At 44.6% G+C, this 21,518-nt stretch overlaps 2 protein-coding genes across 2 annotated transcripts in view; one reads left to right on the top strand and one right to left on the bottom strand.

The window, feature by feature from the left end:
- Positions 1 to 305: 305 nt before the first annotated feature.
- Positions 306 to 1,953, bottom strand: LOC139025707 (placenta-specific gene 8 protein-like). Its single transcript, XM_070440885.1, has 5 exons — positions 1,841 to 1,953; positions 1,439 to 1,533; positions 1,128 to 1,252; positions 859 to 969; positions 306 to 465 (listed from the first exon to the last, which is right to left on the bottom strand). Exons 2-4 carry the CDS (start codon positions 1,524 to 1,526, stop codon positions 865 to 867), a joined length of 318 nt encoding a protein of 105 aa, XP_070296986.1. The 5' UTR covers positions 1,527 to 1,533; positions 1,841 to 1,953; the 3' UTR covers positions 306 to 465; positions 859 to 864.
- A 3,385-nt stretch (positions 1,954 to 5,338) lies between these two features.
- The window catches only part of LOC111962822 (A disintegrin and metalloproteinase with thrombospondin motifs 6), a 100,200-nt gene continuing 84,020 nt past the window's right edge, over positions 5,339 to 21,518 (top strand). Inside the window, 9 exon segments of the mRNA XM_070443253.1 lie at positions 5,339 to 5,799; positions 7,919 to 8,439; positions 8,948 to 9,348; positions 16,247 to 16,427; positions 18,000 to 18,247; positions 18,785 to 18,868; positions 19,930 to 20,258; positions 20,496 to 20,552; positions 20,678 to 20,944. Coding sequence (XP_070299354.1) covers positions 8,337 to 8,439; positions 8,948 to 9,348; positions 16,247 to 16,427; positions 18,000 to 18,247; positions 18,785 to 18,868; positions 19,930 to 20,258; positions 20,496 to 20,552; positions 20,678 to 20,944 — 1,670 coding nt within the window. The 5' untranslated portion in view covers positions 5,339 to 5,799; positions 7,919 to 8,336.

The raw sequence follows: 21,518 nt of genomic DNA, 5'->3' as shown, positions 1-21,518 counted from the left end.
ATGGGTAACTAGTAGGCCTAAAGTTTAATGACCAGGTTAACCAATACATGTGTACAGTGCTTCATTCACCCTGTGTGTCAGAAATGATTAACTGACTTGAGTTATATCGCTGCTCAGAATATCTTTTACTTATTTTGTGTACAATAATTTAAATTTGATTCTTTATAATGTAACATAGAAGTGGTCCATACCAGCAGTAAAGGGGAGAAACATTTTTGTTTTTTAAATAAGAGAGAATATATATATTTGAATGATAATGCGCAATTTCTAGGAATTTCTGAGTAATCAAGCCACAATACATGTCCTACTATTGGAGTGTTTTAATAGCATTTATATTGACAAATTATGTTTGGTAAAAAGAATACCGGACATTTATTGCTTTCTGTTTCTTGTCTCAAAAGCAAAAACTAATTCAGAAGACTGGAAGTGCAGCTCAAATCTTTTTCTTCGGGTATCTGGCGCCATCTAGAGGAAAAGAGACATGAATACCAGTAAACGCTAGTACATCTTGTCTTTAAAACGCTTTACCTGCCACAAAGAACACAAATGATTCAATGTGTTCCACTTACATAAGGTTGAAGGGGCCAGTAGGTCCAAGGCTACATGATCATTTATGACCTCACTACAGTTTCGACAGCACTACCATAAATTCAAGGCAAGGCATCATTTACACCAGTCTCTTATTTGAGCAGCTCTTTCAGTACCCGCTGATGTGTGCAAGGGACCTTGTAATAGGAAATTTGGCTGTAGCTCAAAGGTTTAATAGACACACTCAGGTGTGTGGGTGGGTGGGTGAGATCATTCCTATCGGAAAATAAATAGCTGTGCTGTGAAACGTGGACAGACTCATGCTTGTACCTGAGCTCAGAAGATCCCCTGCTCCTTCCTTAGATCTATGTCTCTCTTCAGCTGACAGGTAGAGCAGACCCTACACCACAAGATGGAACAGAAGTCCCCAAACAAGGAGCCCTGGACACCAAACCGAACAAGACAGTTAGTGCAGAAGAGAGGCAAGGAGAGCCTCATACATCTGAGCCTGTCCCTCTGGTTAGAATGTTTCATGTGACCGAGTAACAGTTATAGAGCCTCATATAACTATATTGCTGCAGTATATGAAAGGAACTCACCTTAATGTTGTATCTGGTACGGTACATGGTGCGCATGGCCATGGTTGGCCCACACAGACAACACTCATCCATATCACTGGCGATAGAACAGCTCAGACAAGGGAAGCACCACCAACCATAACAACCTGAGAGAGAGAGAACGTACGGTAGAAGTACCTTATACTGTTACTACCTCTCAGTCCAAGAGGAGGAGAAAGCAAATTTTAAAAAGTACATTCTGCTCGCTCAGTCATGGATGAAATGAAGAAAAAATACTGGAGGTACAAAAGATATACAGCCATTTAGTTAAATAGGAATTTCTGTCCTCTTACATGTCCCACAGTCACTGAAGACGTCGCAGAGGCCAGTCTGGAAGTCTGATGGATGGTAGCTCCCTGGCTGTCTAGTTACGGCAGCCATGGTCTCTCTATGGAAGATAACATGGCTCAGGTCATTAAGTACAACCTAAACAATGGCTCTTAGCTGTTCTGTTCCTTATGGTTCCTACATTGTGGTACTATTACCGTGTTCTCAGTTCTCTGCACCATGCAAGAAAAGCTACCAGTAGCCCAAGCAAAATGTCAAACCCATGGAAAATTCATGCATATTTGTCATGAAAACATGATAAAACCTGACTCGTGAACAATTCCTGTCAAAACAGTTTCTATAGTTATTACTTCACCTACAAACAGGATTTCCAGTCATGTGATAACTTATTGTGAAATAAATCTCACCGGTATGATGTAGTTGAGCTGAATGATAGTAATGTACAGAAGAAGAGGCGAGAATCCTCGGTGGCGGCAGGTGGAGAACTGAGGGAGGGTACTGGAAAGGAACATAATGATATACTGTTTCAGAACAGGTGATTGACATGGCCATATACTTTACAGCCACTAAGAGTAGGGACTAACTACCAATAGAAAACTTTATTACACGAAGATGCACAAACAAGGAAATGAACATGCAGTTTTGCATGTTTAAAAAACATTATGAAAATGATTTTATTATGTTGGCTTGTCCATAAGGGAGGTGAACCACAATCACTTTGTGAATATGAAGATGAAAATCTCTTGTACATTAATTCCATGGCTCTATACCTCATAACTAAATTCAATTTGAGACATATATGCACATGTATAGAGCCTATATAGGCATGAGGTCAAGCACCCGTTTAAGGCCCAAAAAGTAAAGGGGGCTTATCTTACAAACTGATAATAATAATAATAATAATACAATAATAATGAATCCCCGTATTCATCTTTGAGTGACAATTATGAGCTGTTAACGCCAAGGTTCAAAGTTTTCCATGAATGGCTGCTGCACCCCATGTGATGGTGTCTGTGATAAACATTTGGATTTGGTAGTATTGGTAAAAAAAAAAATATATATATATATCATTTTACTTAACGAAAGATACTTTGAACAAGTAGTTCACTACATCCAAACTACTTCATGAAAAAGTCTCATATCTCAATCTGAAATGTCACAGACTACAAAATGCACGACAGATCATTCTGGGGTCAAATGTTAACGGAATGTGTTATTTAGCCTATTTAAACACAAAAGCGAGAATTCGGCAGGTCTGATGCCGAATAGGAAAATGATTGCCTACTTCACCATTTTTTTATTTTCCTTTAGCAAAAAAGTAGTATGTAGTTCCAGTAGTTAGCTACACCTCTACACGGCAAAAAAAGGAATTAACTATTGAAAACGCTACCAAGCTTGGAATTGAGTTCAACTATCACTACTCGAAAATGGAGGTAAATTACTAGTTGAACTACATGACTCCCCAACACTGGGGTTAAACCAACTTACCATGGTAACATATCTACCATGAGTATAGTAATTAAAAAAATAATGACATATATATATACTCTCATTACAGGTGTGTGTGTGTGAGAGAGGGAGCAAACGAGGAGGTGGAAGGGATTCTGTTTGCATACATTTTGCTTGAGAGGGGTTTTACAGGTGTATGCTACGCTCCCATCCTCTTGTGTCAACAATGGTGTTTCAAAGGTCAACATACAGTAAAATATGATGTTCGATTGTCACATACACCAGCTAGTTGCAGTGAAATGTGTTGTATTACAGTGCCTTGCTCAAGGCAGTACAACCAAATAAATGATATGTCATATGTTTACTAAAGACTTAATGGTTATGTGTTTTTATATTCGTTTTTATATCTATTCGTTTTAAGATTTTTATTTGAAATAAAAGAAAGGAAAATAAAAAGTTATTGGTCACATAGATATATTTAGCAGATGGTATTGCGGGTGTCGCAAAATGCTTGTGTTCCTAGCTCTAACAGTGCAGTGCATCTAACAATTCACAAAAATACACACATCTAAAAGTACAATCATGGAATTAATATACATTGCATTCGGGAAAGTATTCAGAACCCTTCCCTTTTTCCACATTATGTTACATTACAGCCTTATTCTAAAATGTATTAAATCACATTTTCCTCATCAATCTACACACAATAACCCACAATGACAAACTGATAACAGATTTTTGAAATTTTAGCAAATGTGTGTATATATACAAACTCAGCAACAAAAAAAATCCTCTCACTGTCAACTGCGTTTATTTTCAGCAAACTTAACATGTGTAAATATTTGTATGAACAAAAGATTCAACAACTGAGACATAAACTAAACAAGTTCCACAGACATGTGACTAACAGAAATTGAATAATGTGTCCCTGAACAAAGGGGGGGTCAAAATCAAAAGTAACAGTCAATATCGTGTGTGGCCACCACTTGCATTAAGTACTGCAGTGCATCTCCTCCTCATGGACTGCACCAGATTTACCAGTTCTTGCTGTGAGATGTTACCCCACTCTGCTGCTTGTAGAAACATTATCTTGTTGAGTTTACATTTAAATGATAAAGTCAATGGTTATGTTCAAGATGATCAAAACCGCAATGTTTCATGGGTAAATTTCGACTGACTGACTGACTGATCTTCAAATACTAATGAGTTGTTATTTATGATGCAAGGTGACTTGTAGGTCAGTCAGTCAGCAGTCGCCTGCAGTCGTTATGATGCTCCCAAACACGTCCATTCTCAATGTGACATGCCAGATTCAGAAGCTTGAAATCCTGATTAGAAAAAAAAAAAGTAAAACCCAATTAGATTTTTGCCCACCCAAAACTAAAACTGAACATCATTCATGATTTATTTTATTTTAGTTCGTTTTGGAGTCAAATATAATAGTTTCAGTCTATTTTAGTTTTTCAAACAGGTTTATTAATTATTTCATTTCAGTTTATTAAATCGTTTTTTCAAACCACCTCTCAGACAGGCCAAGGTGGCAAAGACAGCATATGCCGTCTTTTTTTACATTTCAACTCCAATTTAGCCTGGAATTCAATCAAACCCACAATGAGAGAACCCACATCAAATACCACAATTAACAAGACAATAAGTACAGGTGAAATAAAAAGGACAAGATGAGTTTCTGAGATTAAGAAAAATACAGTTCTTTATCATTTATTACTGCAGTTGATAATGGCTCAAAGTTGCTATATAGTTTTTGAACACAAGAAGGCGCAACAATCCTTCAAATAGTTCTGTGTTCATCGTCAGAGTGATTCTCCTTCTTAAGTAGGTTACACACTACATTCTGCAAAATTGCAGCTTTGCTTATTTGACTCATCTCATTTTTCTAGGCCAACTTAGTCACCGGTGCATTTCAGCAACAGCACTGGAGCAAATAATTGTTTTACTAGGTAGACAATATACGTTTATTTAAACCATATCTATTATTCCATAACAAGAATAAATGCAGGATATTGTTAGCTTTGTCAAAAATTTGGCCTGTAGAGATGTACATATTGTACACTATAGATGGTATACCATAAGAGGCCAAGGTGTAGGGCAGACTATTAAAGTTGACCAATTTCACTACTATATGTTAGCTAGGTCTCCTAATAACCAAACATCCACAGAAAAATAGTGTTTTTCTACACCTGTGTATAACTTCGTTGCAATAGACACTTTAAAGTATGCCAAATTTTTCTACTGTGATAGTTGGCAAAAAAGTCAATTATGCTACACTTTGTGCTTATAGGTTCTGGAAAAGAGAAGTACCTGCAACCTATTTGTACCCCCAACCCCCCCCCCCCCCCGCACGTGATATTAGATCGGAACATGCGCACAGCTGATGTTAGAATACGCACATCTGCAATGACGTCAGCTGAACCTCCCAGCCTGAAAAAGCTGCCAATTTGAAGCAGCTCAGAACTTGGCGATGGTTCCAGACCGGGTATACTGTATTAAAGGGTGCTACTTCAACTCAATTTAGCTGTGTTGCATACACTGTCCTAGATGTAGACTATTTGTTATTATTGTGCAGCATACTACCTGCGTTATCTAAAATAACAACTCAGATAACACACCAAGTCTATTTTAAAGAGGACAATTGAGCTATGAATTAGGTATCCTTATTTTGGAGTTAGTTTAAAAGTTATTCTTGGGGATAGACTTTTCTGCTAAGACATTTATGTTCCTCTGTTTTCTCTCTCATGGGGATATAGAGAATGGCATAAACCGAAAAGTGATGGACAGAGGAGAGAAGTCATCTGGCTACTACGGAATTTCAGCGCAGGCGAAGTCTATTGTCTGCACTCTGTAACGTTACTCTACACTCCACCGTTGGGCTTTGCCGCTGACAATGAAGATGAGGACGGTAACTATCAACACTCCATAGACACAACTAGAGAATGCTGTGTGTCTCTCATGCGCTTTTAACGGAGCCGCCGCAGATCCATTTTCTTTCAAATATGTAGGCTAACCATCTTCTTCTTTTTTTAAACAGAAAATGCAATGATTTATCTTTCACATTGTAGCGTACATCTTTTGGAAAACCTATTTTGTGATTTTAACTCAATTACAACTAGATGAAACGTGAAAAAGTACAACCCTAATAGGCACTTGGAATTCTTTACACATACAGTGTTTGGTGAGTAAATGTTGGTTAAAGTTGGATCCACTATTTCTTCCAGCGTTTATAGAAAAATCACGTGTCTCTTTAAACTGGCTTGATGTCTAAGCCAACTTTCTCTGCACTGTTACATTTGTAACTCACTAAAACAGGTCCACATCTGCAAGAACGGTCCGTCTCTGTCTGTGTGTTAAGGCGTCAAACAAACCCATATGACTTGAGCGAGATAGTGTCTGTCATTTCTACAATAGCTAACAATAATTATCCCCGGCGTTTTCATACTCTTTTTGTAATCCCTAACATAGGAACAGTGTTGAACTGTTGGTAGAATATTCCAGTTGTAGTTGAATTACATATCCTCCTAGACTAACTTGAAAGGAGCAGTGAAATGTTTTTTATTTCAGTCGGTCGGTCGGTCGTGTAGTCTGATGTATTCGGGCTGGGTGCCAAATGTCTGGGTCAGACGGAGTGGCCAAGTAGATGTAGCGCTGCTGTCTGGAAATGTGCCGCTAGATGTTCATTATATAGAGCTTACAGAAGGTGCAACACGCCGCTTCCAACACTGGATTCTAGCCACAGACAGATAACCACCCATACTGTCTTTACGCACATCCGATAGATCAGAGGTGATTACTGGAATTTACGCGTTTTCACTTGGACATAAACTTGGAACCTCGCCTGGACTTGGTTTTAAAAGTATTACATGCCGTTTATGAGCTGTGTGAGTGAGTGACCCTCTCTTTCTTGAAGAATATCCGGTAAGTGGTTTGAAATATAGAACAAGTGATTGATTTATTCATTCATTGATGGATAGGTTCAATGATAAATGTGTGTGTTGTTACACTATTATAACACCTTTATTTCTGCGTTATTACACACGCACACACATACAGAGGACTTGCTGAGAGCAACGTTAATCTTTTGATTTGCTCCTGGCTGCAGAGAGAGTCAGTGGGAGAGAGATGCCTAAACCTGTTATAGAGACAGGTGCTGTGTTGACTGAGGAGGCTGGCGGACATCGAAGCACAGGCTGCTTTTGTACTTGATCATCGTGTTGTTGTTGTGACTTGCTGTGGAATATCTGAAAGACTGACTTCTCCTTAGGCTGTGGAGATGGTATGGTGTCACAAACACCGTTATCCACATGCATGTTGACGTTTATTGTCACGAGTCTTGCCCTGGAGGCAGAACTGAGCGATTTCCCGTTAGTTAAGTCAGCTGCGAAGTCAAAATGGGCTATATTGAAAATATTAATGAACACAAAATGTGCTTAATTTAAGGTTAAGGTTAGCAGTGTGGTTAGGGTTAAGGTTCAGGTTCGGTTTAAAATCAGATTGTATGACTTTGTGGCCGTGCCAGCTAGCGACCACTTTGCAGAGCTGCCTCCAGAACAAGATTCATGACGAAAAACGCTATCCTGCTAACCACAAACCATGGCATGCTGGGTAAGCAGGCTACAGGAGGAGGGTATTTCTGTCATGGAGTGTACTGTTGGTGAATATGCTGTGCAGTCGTTTGGCATCATCTTTTTTCCATGGCTAATTGTAATTTGCAGATTAGAAGTTTAGCCTATGTAGTAAGTACACTCTTAGAAAAAAGGGTTCCAAAGGGGTTATTTGGCAGTCCCGATTCGAGAACCCTTTTTCCCCCAGGTAGAATGCTTTTTGGTTCCAGGTAGAACTCTTTTGGGTTCCATGTATAACCCTCTGTGGAAAGGGTTCTACATGGAACCCAAAAGGGTTTATCAAAGGGTTCTCCTAGGGACACCTGAAGAACCCTTTTAGGTTCTAGATTTTTCTAAGAGTGTAGACTAGTTGTTTTGTAGCAGGTATGCTTATTGAACTATGCAATGATGTATTCACAGGTATGCAGATGGATTGGTCAAGACAAGCTTCCAATATAGATCTAGATCTATAGATCTGCTGCTGTGGACGTGCTTGAAGTGACTGACTGAGTGACTGACCTACCGATGGATTCTAGCATCACCACCTCCCATGATGAGTGGCTGACATGAGCTCCAAGGGAAACGCCAGTGAGGTCTGGAAGTGTCTGCTGCCCTCAGGAGGAATCTGAGTGTCTCAGAGACGTTCTCTGGATGAGACCTGGATGAGACAAGAAGAGAAGAAGAAGTAGTGAGAACATTCCCCCCCACAGAGGACCCAAACCATGGGCTTGTTATGGTGCCAGGCACGCCGGACTGATCGTGTGTTCCTAGCCCGTCAGTAGCACCACCACCCCCCTCACCCCTCCTCCCCCCAACCCCATGTCAGACCTTTCTCTGAATGATGGAAATTTTGCGGAAGACGCTGACATGTATATTGATATTGAGCCTGGTGGTGGTCATGGCTTCCTCTGAATTTCAAAGAATTTCGCACAACTCACAAGGTAGGACTGCTCATTGCTTAATTGTACATCTTAACTTGCTTGATTGCAGCCAAGGTGCTAGAACTGCTCTCCTTGAGAGAAACGGATTTGTCCTCCCGGTGAGGCAGGTGTATGCTTGGTTGCTGCTCATGGTCAGTGGTCAGTCAGTGAGACATCTGTAACATCTGGTGGCCCTGGCCTGACTGTTATTTTAGAGGGATGAACCCACTGTAGAGCACAACCTGCTAGCTCTGGAACACTGTGAGGTCATGTCTGTCCTGTCTGTCTGAGTTCCACCATAGACATTCTACATTCTATGAGTTCTACTATCTGTAGTGTGTAGTCCTGTTATATTCTGTAATGGCTGGAGGACCCCCATTGTCTTAAATATGTCACTTCTTACTGTAGTGTATCAAGGTTCTTACTCAGATTCACATTCTTTGTTCATTTTTCTCTTCCTCATTCTTTCCTCCTTGTACACCCCTCCTCCAACGGCTCATCTCTCCCCATCTGTTCTTTTCTGTAAAAGTGGAGTACCTGTCCTACCTGCAGCACTACCAGCTGACTGTGCCGATGCAGGTGGACGAGAATGGGGACTTCCTCAGCTACACTGTGAAACACCACCGGCCCGGTCGCAGGAGACGAACCGCCGACCCAACCAGCACCACCGTCGGCCCAGAGTCAACCGACCACGTCGAACAGGACCCGGCCCAGACCCGAGTCTTCTACAGACTGTCTGCTTACGGAAAGCACTTTCACTTAAACTTGACCCTCAACCCCCAGCTGGTGTCCAAACATTTCACAGTGGAGTACTGGGGGAGAGAAGGCCTGGAGTGGAGACATGACATGGTGGAGAACTGCCACTATGTAGGATACCTGCAGGATCAGTACAGCTCCACCAGAGTAGCACTCAGTAACTGTAAGGGCTTGGTGAGTACCATGGGATTCTGGAGTTGATGTGTTTGGTTTGGGTGTGTGTTGGAAGGAAGCTACTGTAGCCAATCAGGGTATTGAAATGTGTGATGGAGGGATGGAAAAGAGGACAACACGATCTGTCTGTTTCCAAGTAGAACACCCACCACCACTCTACTCCCCTTTATGGGTTTCTGTGACTTTTGTTTAGAGTATGTCTGAATGTATTTGTGGATATTTGAGTGTGTTTGAATATTCTTTGAGTACTTAAGGATCTGTTTTGTGAGGAGGCCAGGAGGCCCCCATTGACCAGTCACAGAGAGTTAATACTATGCCTTCTCTTTGGTCTGGCTACCTCAGACAAACCCTCAGCTCTACTGTCACAGGATTAGACAGAGTGGAGTTTGCTAAATAGCATGTTGGCCTCCTTCCACCTGGCACAGTGCCGCTTAGGATAGGGCATAGTAGGTTAAGGCTAATGGGGAAAGCTCTCTACAGCAGGGGTTCTTAGACTTTTTCAGCCTGGGAAAATTGAGAAATTCTGTGTTTTCCTGGGACCCAAGGTCATAAAAACATGATCCCTTTTGGGGTCCTAAGCAAGATTTGGTTGACAGCAGAGAAAGAAATTGAAGTTTTAACTTTAATTGTGTCATGTTAGTGATTGGAGACAGGCGCAGGAATACGTAATACTTTTTTTTTTTTCTCCACCCAAACATAAGAGCAAGGTGTAAACTTCTAAATAATACACGGGACGAGACCCGTAAAACAAGTGCACAAATACACGTAGCATGGAAGCCGATAGAACAGCACAGGTACTTACAGGACCAACGGACATGGTAACAATAACCGACAAGGACATTGGGGAACAGAGGGCACATATATAACATACTAATCAGGGGGAATGGGAACCAGGTGTGCGTAATGGGACAAGACAATCCGGGGTTGGTGGTAATGAATCCAGTTCAGTGACGCCTAGAAGGCCGGTGACGTAGACCTCCGGAGCTGATGAACGGAATTAGCAGCAGTACCGGGGGGATCCGGTGACAGTACCCCCCGACGCACTGCACCAGCAGCGGGACGACACCGGCCTCGGGGACGACCACAGGGACGCGGTGTGGGTCGGTCTGGGCGCCGATGGTGAAAATCCCTGGTCAGCGAAGCGTCCAGGATGTCCACCGCAGGAACCCAGCATCGCTTCTCTGGTGCGTACCCCTACCAGTCGATGAGGTACTGGAGATGCCCCGCACGATGCCTCGAATCCAGGAATTCACGGACCGAGTACGCCGGACCTCCCTCGATCTCCAGAGGAGGAGGCCGGGCGTCACTGTGTCCAGCCTCAGCGAGGGGACCAGGCACCACTGGCCTGAGGAGAGAAACATGAAAAGTCAGGTTAATGCGGTAATCAGCAGGGAGTTGCAAATGGTACGTTACCTCATTAACCCTCCTCAGGAATTTAAACGGTCCCACAAACTGCGGGCTCAGCTTCCGGCAGTGCAGGCGGAGGGGCAGGTTCTGGGTGGAGAGCCAGACAGGCGCCTCACTGCGGTGGTGGTCGGCCTGTTCCTTGTGCCGACGCACAGAGACGAGTGTGCGCTGTCCAACGAAGCCGCTGGGGACCTCCTCTCAGCAGGGAGGTAAGAGGCGCGACCACCGTGCTGAAGCCCCTGGATGAACCAAATAGTTGGCGAACCCCAGGAATCGCTGGACTGCTTTCACGGAGTTGGGGATGAGCCATGACCTGACTGCGCTGACGCGTTGCTCCTCCATCTCCACTCCGTGGATATGAGGTACCCCAAAAAGTACACGGGCCGCTGGAAAAACAAACAGTTCTCTTGTTTAACATAAAGATCATGCTCCAACAGTCTTCCCAGCACAGACCTGACTAACGAGACATGCTGGGCGCGGTCAGCAGAATAGACCAAAATGTTGTCTATATATCCCACTACGCCCCGTCCCAGCCTGTCCCAAAACACTTCGTTAATAAAGGCCTGGATGACTGAAGCAGCATTAGACAGGCCAAAAGGCATTACGAGATACTCGTAATGGCCCGTGGTCATGGAAAAGGTCATTTTCCATTCGTCGCCTGCACAAATGCGCACCAGATTGTAGGCGCTCCTCAAGTCCAGTTTCGTGAAGTACTGCGCCCCGTGCATTTGTTCGATAATGGTTGGGATGAGGGGTAAAAGATAACTGAACTTGACGGTGGCTTTATTCAGAGTTCGATAATCAATGTAGGGGCACTGTCCCCAATCTTTCTTTTTAACAAAAAAGAAGCTTGAGGAGGCTGGTGATGTAGAGGGGCGGATAAAACCCTGCTGGAGGCTCTCCTGTACATAGGTCTCCATGGCCTCGGTCTCCGCATAGGAGAGGGGATAGACGTGTCCTCTCGGGAGGGCTGCGTCAGACAGCAGGTCAATGGCACAGTCCCAGGGGCGATGAGGAGGCCGGAATGTAGCCTGGGTCTTAGAGAAAACCTGGTGCAGATTATGGTATTCCTTCGGTAACTCCACTTGAGGGGCGTGGTCTGGACTTTCCACCGTAGTGGTGTTGACAGACACCACGAGACACCTCCCCTGACACTCCTGCAACCAACCCGGCAGTCTCCTCTCGGACTAGGAAATAACAGGGTTATGCCATCTCAACCAGGGAGACCTAAAACAACGAGGTGTGTGGGGGTGTCTATAATCAAAAATGTGATCTGTTCTAAATGAGTATCATGGGTCAGCAGAGAAATGGGAACAGTGATGTGATGTACGAGCCCTGTCCCTATTGGACGATTATCCAGGGCTCGAACCGGAATGGGTGACTGTAGGGGAACCAAAGAAATGCGTAATGCGCTATCTAAAAGATTCCCGGCAGCTCCGGAATCAATCAGAGCTAACGGGAGTGAGGGGATAGGGTATTCAGGGAATTTAATGGGAAAACACACTGGTTGAGTTGACAGAAAAGGAGGGGAGATCTTGCCTCCTACCTGGGTTGGAGCAGGATAATTCCATGGCTTGTCAACTCCTCGCCTATTTGTGGATCGAGTGCAGGTCGGGGAGAAATGACCCCTTTCCCCACAATAGGAGCAGAGGCCCAGATTCCTCCTTCTCCTACGCTCACGAGGACTGTCTCTCCAGACTCGGCAGCTCTATGGACAGCGTGCTGGCAACTATCCTGCGTTTGGAGGGGAATGTGCAGTCCCTCCAGTCTCCAGCACAAGTTGCGGCACCAGCCCCCACACCATGACCTGCCTCAGTCCCATCTGAGCCGGCCCGCGGAATACCCCTGTCCCTCCCGGAGCGCTTTGATGGCGCACCAGCGAGATGCAAGGGATTCCTTCTGCAATGCGACCGGTACCTCTCCGGGAGAGACAGGGTTGCCATGAGACAAGACAGTCCGGGGTTGGTGGTAATGAATCCAGTTCAGTGACGCCTAGAAGGCCGGTGACGTAGACCTCCGGAGCTGATGAACGGAATGAGCAGCAGTACCGGGGGGCTCCTGCAATTCTAAACACTTTGCCATGGGGCTCATTTTTGTTGTTGCTCTTTTACAGCAAATACTTTGCAATTCTACCCATTTTGCCATGGGGTGGAGAGAAATCTTAGCAGATTTAAAGCAAATTTCCTTCAATTCTACACATTTTGCCATGACTAATGCCATGTTAATATGATATCTGAGTGAGAGTGACTAACAAAATCAATGGGGGCGCCCCAAATTGTATCTGGCATATTCTACTCTTCTAACTCTAAACAGTAAGTTTGGACCTCCTTTGAGTTCCTAGAAATACATTTTTTTACTCTGACATGTCGCCACGCCCCGTTAACATGTCGTCGCGACGCATACTTTAAGAAAGGCTGCTTTACTGGATCATCAGAGCTTTAGTCACAACCAGCTAGCCAGTCCACCCACTATAAAGAACCAACCAACCAGCCAGCCAGCCAGTCCACCCACTATAAAGAACCAACCAACCAGCCAGCCAGCCAGCCAGTCCACCTACTATAAAGAACCAAACCAAGCCAGCCAGCCAGCCAGTCCACCCACTATAAAGAACCAACCAATCAGCCAGCCAGCCAGTCCACCCACTATAAAGAACCAACCAATCAGCCAGCCAGCCAGTCCACCCACTATAAAGAACCCAACCAGCCAGCCAGCCAGCCAGTCCACCCACTATAAAGAACAACCAGCCAGCCAGCCAGTCCACCCACTATAAAGAACCAACCAACAGCCAGCCAGCCAGCCAGCCAGTCCACCCACTATAAAGAACCAACCAGCCAGCCAGCCAGTCCACCCACTATAAAGAACCAACCAGCCAGCCAGCCAGCCAGTCCACCCACTATAAAGAACCAACCAACCAACAGCCAGCCAGCCAGCCAGTCCACCCACTATAAAGAACAGCCAGCCAGCCAGTCCACCTGCCTATAAAAACCAAACATCCAGCCAGCCACCAGTCCACCCACTATAAAGAACCAACCAACGCCAGCCAGCCCAGCCAGTCCACCCACTATAAAGAACCAACCCAGCCAGCCAGCCATCCACCCACTATAAAGAACCAACACAGCCAACCAGCCAGCCAGCCAGTCCACCTACTATAAAGAACCAAACATCCAGCCAGCCAGTCCCACCCCTATAAAGAACCAAAAATCCAGCCAGCCAGCCAGTCCACCCACTATAAAGAACCAACCAAGCCAGCCAGCAGCCAGTCCACCCACTATAAAGAACCAACCAGCCAGCCAGCCAGTCCACCTGCTATAAAGAACCAAACATCCAGCCAGCCAGCCAGTCCACCCACTATAAAGAACCAACCAGCCAGCCAGCCAGCAGTCCACCCACTATAAAGAACCAACCAGCCAGCCAGCCAGTCCACCCACTATAAAAACCAACCAGCCAACCAGCCAGCCAGCCAGTCCACCTACTATAAAGAACCAAACATCCAGCCAGCCAGTCACCCACTATAAAAGAACCAACCAGCCAGCCAGCCAGCCAGTCCACCCACTATAAAGAACCAACCAACCAACCAGCCAGCAGCCAGCCAGTCCACCCACTATGTAAAGAACCAGCCAGCCAGCCAGCTCACCCACTATAAAGAAACAGCCAGCCAGCCAGTCCACCTCTATAAAGAACCAAACATCCAGCCAGCCAGCCAGCCCACCCACTATAAAGAACCAAACCAGCCAGCCAGCCAGCCAGTCTCACCACTATAAAGAACCAACCAGCAGCCAGCCTCAGTGCCACCCACTATAAAGAACCAACCAGCCAACCAGCCAGCCAGCCAGTCCACCTACTATAAAGAACCAAACATCCAGCCAGCCAGTCCACCCGCTATAAAGAACCAAAAATCCATCCAATCGTTAGCTAGCCAACAAGCCAGCCAACCAGCCAGCTCACCATAGCGAACCTAATATATATCCTTCTCAATGGACTGTGACAGATCAGCATGCAGTGCTGTCTTTCTGTTTGCTTACTAAACTGTCAAAGCCAAATCTTGTTTTGGGTACACCTAAAACTTCTCTTTAGGTTCCGGTTTCCTCAGATAAACTAGTACCCAGTCCCAAATCAACCCCTAGCCACTAATGAACCCCTAGGCATTTCTTGTAGTTCTGAAGGGGTTGGGTGAGTGTAGGTGGGCAATATAGCTCAACACCGCCCTGGGTTAGGACTCATCTGATAGTGTCAGATCTATGAGAAGTGTATGTTAGGAGGTTAGGGGTCAGACTAGGGGGGTTTGAACTGGAGTTTCTCCAGCGAAATAAGAAAGAAAGCGAATGTGTTGCTTTAACGTAGCGGCTAATCATCAAAGCTGAGGTATTGGTCCTCAGGCTGTTGATCTTAGACTGACGGACTGGCCAGACTGTCTTCGTTAAAACTCACTGTTGGAAGCGATTGGAAAAACTCTTATCCCCCCTCATTTACTTTGAAAGGTCTCAGAACAAGGAGAAAGCCCTGTTCCTCTGTGCCAATCGCAATCATTTGGAGAAAAACATGTATTGCCATTGTTGCGGCCAAACATACTGGCAGCCCCACAGCTCCAGTATCATAAATTGAATTAGTATTAGGTCTGTTTCGCCTCATACCGTTTTAATAGTACCAAAAATGGACAAAACTGAAATGTATCTGTAGTTTAATCTCGTAAATTGCCAGACATCTTGACATCGCACTCTGCTAGGCTTTTATCAAATATTGGTTTCTTGCCGGCGTGTGCCAGGTTGTCATATTTGGTTAATTGGTTTCATTGTGGGTTTTTACTGAGTGATGCAGCGTGCCAATGTTTTTTATAAACACATTCTGAAGTACTTTTTCAATTTATGTTACAAAGGGGGTGTTCAAGGGCAGAGAGCTGTGTACTTTGGTTCCAGTCCCAGTAATTACTGCGTTGTTCTAGGTGTAATTGGTTGTTATAACATGATTTATCAAATTGCTTCAGAGTGTGGGGTGTTTTCACGTCTGACTGCAGTGCAACACACAGAGGAGAGCAGAGCTGAGCTGTGAGTTAGTTGTTCTATGTGTTGTAGCCTGCAATGTTACGTGACTAAGGCTGGAACACACCATTAGCTGCTTAGCCCTGACTCGGAGTGCCTATCATTTCACAGATGATTGTGGTTGTGCTGAAAAAAGCATTCACCCTGGTTGATAATACTCATTAGTAAAACAATATTTTGATGACTATAATGAAAATGATAGGGGTTATTTGTCAAAGGTCATTTCACATAAACGGCATAAATGGTTCACTGTAAGACCATTTAGGCTGGTAGGAGTCGGAATTACTTTTCACAAAATTGTCCGACATTTTCTATGATAAAAGGGGTTTACGTAATTATTTTAAAACTACAATAAGATCAATTCAATTGTTGTGTTTATGTGTGTGTGCGTTGTAATGTTGTTTGCCTTGTTCGCTTATAACCTGTCTCTCTCGATGTTCTTGTTTGTCAACAAGCACGGTGTTATTACCACAGAAGAAGAGCAGTATTTAATAGAGCCATTCAAGAATATATCGTCCACCACTTCCAGCCAATGGGACCAGGGAGAAGGACAGCAGCATGTTATTTATAAAAAGTCTTCCATTCCCTCGCCACAGCAGCAACCCAACCAACACGAGTTCGGCTGTGGCATCTCAGGTTGGTGAAGTGTCCTCTTCTCTTCTTCTCTTTTCTCCTCTCCTCCCTTCCCTTCCCCGTTCCTCTTCCATGCTCTCCACTGCCCTCCGTCTGGATTGACTCTGAGCTGGGTGAGTAACATAAATGTGCAGTTATTCATAGCGGTCCAGAGGAAGTGCTGGTTTGGTTCTAGGCTCAGGTGCCGGTGGATGTGACCGTGCTGCTGTTGGGGTGGACCATTCTGGCCTCCCCTCAGCTTGGTGTACAGTGCATTCGGAAAGTATTCAGACCCCTTGGCTTTTTCCACATTTTGTTACATTACAGCCTTATTCTAAAATGGATTACATTGTTTCCCCCCCTCATCAATCTACACACAATACCCCATAATGACAAAGCAAAAACAGGTTTTTATACATGTTAGCAAATTTTTTATTTATAAAATATCACATTTACATAAGTATTCAGACCCTTTACTCAGTACTTTGTTGAACCACCTTTGGCAGCGATTACAGCCTTGAGTCATCTTGGGTATGACGCTACAATCTTGGCACATCTGTATTTGGGGAGTTTCTCCCATTCTTCTCTGCAGATCCTCTCAAGCTCTGTCAGGTTGGATGGGGAGTGTTGCTGCACAGCTATTTTCAGGTCTCTCCAGAGATGTTCGATCGAGTTCAAGTCCGGCCTCTGGCTGGTCCACTGAAGGACATTCAGAGACTTGTCCCGAAGCCACTCCTGCGTTGTCTTGGCTGTGTCCTTAGGGTCGTTGTCCTTTTGGAAGATGAACCTTCGCCCCGGTCCTGAGCCCTCTGGAGCAGGTTTTCATCAAGGATAGCTCTGTACTTTTCTCCGTTCATCTTTACCTCGATCCTGACTAGTCTCCCAGTCCCCGCCGCTGAAAAACATCCTCACAGCATGATGCCACCATGCTTCACTGTCGGTATGGTGACGGGTTTCCTCCAGACGTGGACAATTCACATACTCTGGCTCTCATCAGAGCGGTGTCCTGTGAGATGTGGTGGGATAGGGATTAGAGGGGAACCAGGTGGATGTGTAGGTATTTGGACCAAAGTCTTATAAGTAGCAGCGAAGGCTGTCATCGGCAGGAAGCTGACGTGCCCTGACACGTTCTATCTTATAGCCCTTCCCCAGAGCATCTGGGCCATAAAGGAAGGCAAGCCTTCAGCTGCAAGGTTCAAAGGGCCAGATTCCCAACATGTCTGCAATTCTATCTCCAACTCTCCCCTGGCTCTGCTCTGGCTATGCCTTCACAATGGGCTAAATCTGATTGTATCATTGTGTTTTAATTTAGTGGCTCATTTTTTTTATGTTGACATTTTAAAATAAATGTTGAACTCATTATTTGTTATCAAATCATCAGTAGTTCTAGTCTCCCTTGAATGTTTCTACTGAGGTGAACAGTATCACATTCTACCTGTCTTTTAAAAAAAGTTCAAATACCCCAAGGAGATGATCATCAGATAAACCATTGCCTATAATCACCCAAAGATTTTGTTTCTTCCCACAGCATATCATCAACTTTTCTCACTCAGTTGCTAATCTTTTTTTCTCAAACTACCTCTCCTTCCTTCCTAGACCTCACAAAAAACGCGAGCCCCTGCCAACATAGCACTCCTTCCCCAACCTCTCCAACCTCCTCTCCCTCGTCCTCTCCCACCGCAGCCCCTGGGTCCAACAGCACCCTGCCCGGGGGGGGCCACAGACAGAGGCGGTCACTCAGCACGGAACGTTTCGTAGAGACCCTGGTGGTAGCTGATAAGATGATGGTTGGTTACCATGGCCGCAAAGACATCGAGCATTACATCCTGTCTGTGATGAATATTGTAAGTTTGATCCTGCTTTTTGCTTCGATTAGTGTTGTTTTGTCTGACAACAACACAAAAAACTGATAATAAAGTTTGGGTCAATCTCAGAAGGGGTTAATATCAACGGTCTAACTTGGCTTCCTCTCCTCATCTCTTCCCCCTACATGTACACTAGTTTGAGGTTACAGGATGGGTGAAAGCAGTTAGGACTCACTTGCACCTGTCCAGTTCTTTCACATCAATACGGGTGAAGGGTTGGAGGAAAGACATTGAGATGAGTCCCTAGCCTACTGATATTGGAAACACGCCGATGTCGAGCATTAGTGCATGAACAATGTTATTCGAAGTGTTTCTCCCTTTGGTTAGCATTTTGTTTGTTCTCTCTTACTGAAAACAGACATTGAAACCGCAGCGTGAGCTGAATGTGTGATGGCTGTTCTTCTACCCCCCCCCCCCCCCCCCCCAGTATGTGTGATCAAAATACTGATCAAGCATCGTGACACGTGGACTCAGTTTGTCTGACTTTGTGTCTTTTACTTATTTTCTGGAGGTCAGGTTGCCAAACTGTACCGTGATGCCAGCCTAGGAAACGTTGTGAACATTATAGTAACCCGCCTGATCGTACTGACTGAAGACCAGGTGAGTGTACCCCTCTCTCTCCCTCCGTCTACCTCTTTCTCTCTATCTCTCTCTCTCTCTCTCTCGATCTCTCTATTCTACATCAACATCGATGTGTTTCTCTAATCTCAGTTCCAATTTCTGTGGTTTGGTTACTTCTTATGCAGTAAGGTAGTTATTCCAAGCCGTTGGGGGAGAGTAGGAGGAGGAAAGAGAAGGGAGAGAGGAGTGACAAGAAGAGACGAGAGAAGGGGACGAGAGTAGAAAAGGAGAGAGGAAAGGAGAGAGGACAGGAAGCGTCTATCGTATGTTTGCCACCACTAAAGATGAAAGCCTCTCCGTTGGAGGTGAGCTCAGACATCTTCCCTCAGGGAGATTTGATTGAGGATGTTTACATTCAACCTACAGGTAACTGCCAAAATTATAGAAACTTCTTGTGGAAGAATGGTTTCGCGTCCTTCCAGTAGGTGCATTGAAGCTGTTCTGGTGGCCCAACGCCCTACTAAGACACTTTATGTTGGTGTTTCCGTTATTTTGGCAGTTACCTGTATATAATGTGTAGGTTTGATGGGAGAAACAGGGTGAACTGTACGTCTAGCGTCTGTCTATACAGGATGGACGCCAGCAGAGATCAATACGTCTTCATACATTCTCCATTTTAAGACAGAACCCTATACGTTTTACCCAGATGGAGTGTAATATGGATATATTCATAGTTAAAATATATATCTTTTTTATCATATGGATTATTTTAACAGATATGTCAGAATCCTGTCAAATGGTGGACATGGCTTTTATAGGCTTATATACTGTCGTTTTTGACTGGTGCTTTTTACAATGATGGCCCAATCATACATTGACGTCAATAGCAGATTTATGTAAAAGTTTGAGTGGCTTGCGTTAATCTTAATTCAGCCCTAGTCAAGTGCAGAATGCTGTCCCTGTTCTTGACAGAGTGCTGGGTTCTGTGTGTTCTGGGTTGTGGATGTGGATGTGTTCAGAATGTTCAGGGTTGTGGATGTGTTCAGAATGTTCTGGGTTGTGGATGTGTTCAGAATGTTCTCTGGTTGTGATGTGTTCAGAAGTTCTGGGTTGTGGATGTGTTTCAGAATGTTCTGGGTTGTGGGATGTGTTTCAGAATGTTCTGGGTTGTGGATGTGTTCAGAATGTTCAGGGTTGTAGATGTGTTCAGAATGTTCAGGGTTGTGGATGTGTTCAGACTGTTCAGAGTTGTGGATGTGTTCAGAATGTTCTGGGTTGTGGATGTGTTCAGAATGTTCTGGGTTGTGGATGTGTTCAGACTGTTCAGAGTTGTGGATGTGTTCAGAATGTTCTGGGTTGTGGATGTGTTCAGAATGTTCAGGGTTGTGGATGTGTTCAGACTGTTCAGAGTTGTGGATGTGTTCAGAATGTTCTGGGTTGTGGATGTGTTCAGAATGTTCTGGTTGTGGATGTGTTCAGACTGTTCAGAGTTGTGGATGTGTTCAGAATGTTCTGGTTGTGGATGTGTTCAGAATGTTCAGGGTTTTGGATTGTGTTCAGACTGTTCAGAGTTGTGGATGTGTTCAGAATGTTCAGGGTTGTGGATTGTTCAGAATGTTCAGGGTTGTGGATGTGTTCAGAATGTTCAAGTTGTGGATGTGTTCAGAAGGTTCAGGGTTGTGGATGTGTTCAGAAGGTTCAGGGTTGTGGATGTGTTCAGAAGGTTCTGGGTTGTGTTGTGTTCAGACTGTTCAGGGTTGTGGATGTGTTCAGAAGGTTCTGGGTTGTGTTCAGAAATGTTCAGGGTTGTGGATGTTTCAGACTGTTCTGGGTTGTGGATGTGTTCAGACTGTTCAGGGTTGTGGATGTGTTCAGAATGTTCAGGGTTGTGGATGTGTTCAGAAGGTTCTGGGCTGTGGATGTGTTCAGAAGTTTCAGGGTTGTGGATGTGTTCAGAAGGTTCTGGTTTGTGGATGTGTTCAGACTGTTCAGGGTTGTGGATGTGTTCAGAAGGTTCTGGGTTGTGGATGTGTTCAGACTGTTCAGGGTTGTGGATGTGTTCAGAAGGTTCTGGGGTGTGTTCAGACTGTTCAGAGTTGTGGATGTGTTCAGAAGGTTCTGGGTTGTGGATGTGTTCAGACTGTTCTGGGTTGTGGATGTGTTCAGACTGTTCAGGGTTGTGGATGTGTTCAGAATGTTCAGTGGTTGTGGATGGTGTTCAGAATGTTCAGGGTTGTGGATGTGTTCAGAAGGTTCTGGGGTGTGTTCAGACTGTTCAGAGTTGTGGATGTGTTCAGAATGTTCAGGGTTTGTGGATGTGTTCAGAATGTTCAGGGGTTGTGGATGTGTTCAGAATGTTCAGGGGTTGTGGATGTGTTCAGAATGTTCAGGGTTGTGGATGTGTTCAGATGTTCAGGGTTGTGGATGTGTTCAGAATGTTCAGGTGTTGTGGATGTGTTCAGAATGTTCAGGGTTGTGGATGTGTTCAGTATTATGATTAAGTTCGGTTGTGGTGTGTTCAGAATGTTCAGGGTTGTGGATGTGTTCAGAATGTTCAGGGTTGTGGATGTGTTCAGAATGTTCAGGGTTGTGGATGTGTTAGAATGTTCAGGGTTGTGGATGTGTTCAGAAATGTTCAGGTTTGTGGATGTGTTCAGACTGTGTTTGGTTCGGATGTGTTGGTGGGTGC

Source organism: Salvelinus sp. IW2-2015, linkage group LG4q.1:29, assembly GCF_002910315.2.
Source record: "Salvelinus sp. IW2-2015 linkage group LG4q.1:29, ASM291031v2, whole genome shotgun sequence".
In the NCBI taxonomy this organism is placed as follows: Eukaryota; Metazoa; Chordata; class Actinopteri; order Salmoniformes; family Salmonidae; genus Salvelinus; species Salvelinus sp. IW2-2015.
Note: the sequence above shows the minus strand (reverse complement) of the source record. Positions and strands in the feature narration are given on the sequence as shown.

Excerpts from the sequence above, each read along its gene's own strand:
- LOC139025707 (XM_070440885.1), bottom strand. The coding sequence starts at position 1,526 with ATGGCTGCCGTAACTAGACAGCCAGGGAGCTACCATCCATCAGACTTC. Across the intron at positions 1,253-1,438 it reads CTTCAGTGACTGTGGGACAT|GTTGTTATGGTTGGTGGTGC; the intron begins GTAAGAGGACAG and ends TCTCTCTCTCAG. Across the intron at positions 970-1,127 it reads GTACCAGATACAACATTAAG|GGCTCCTTGTTTGGGGACTT; the intron begins GTGAGTTCCTTT and ends TTTGGTGTCCAG.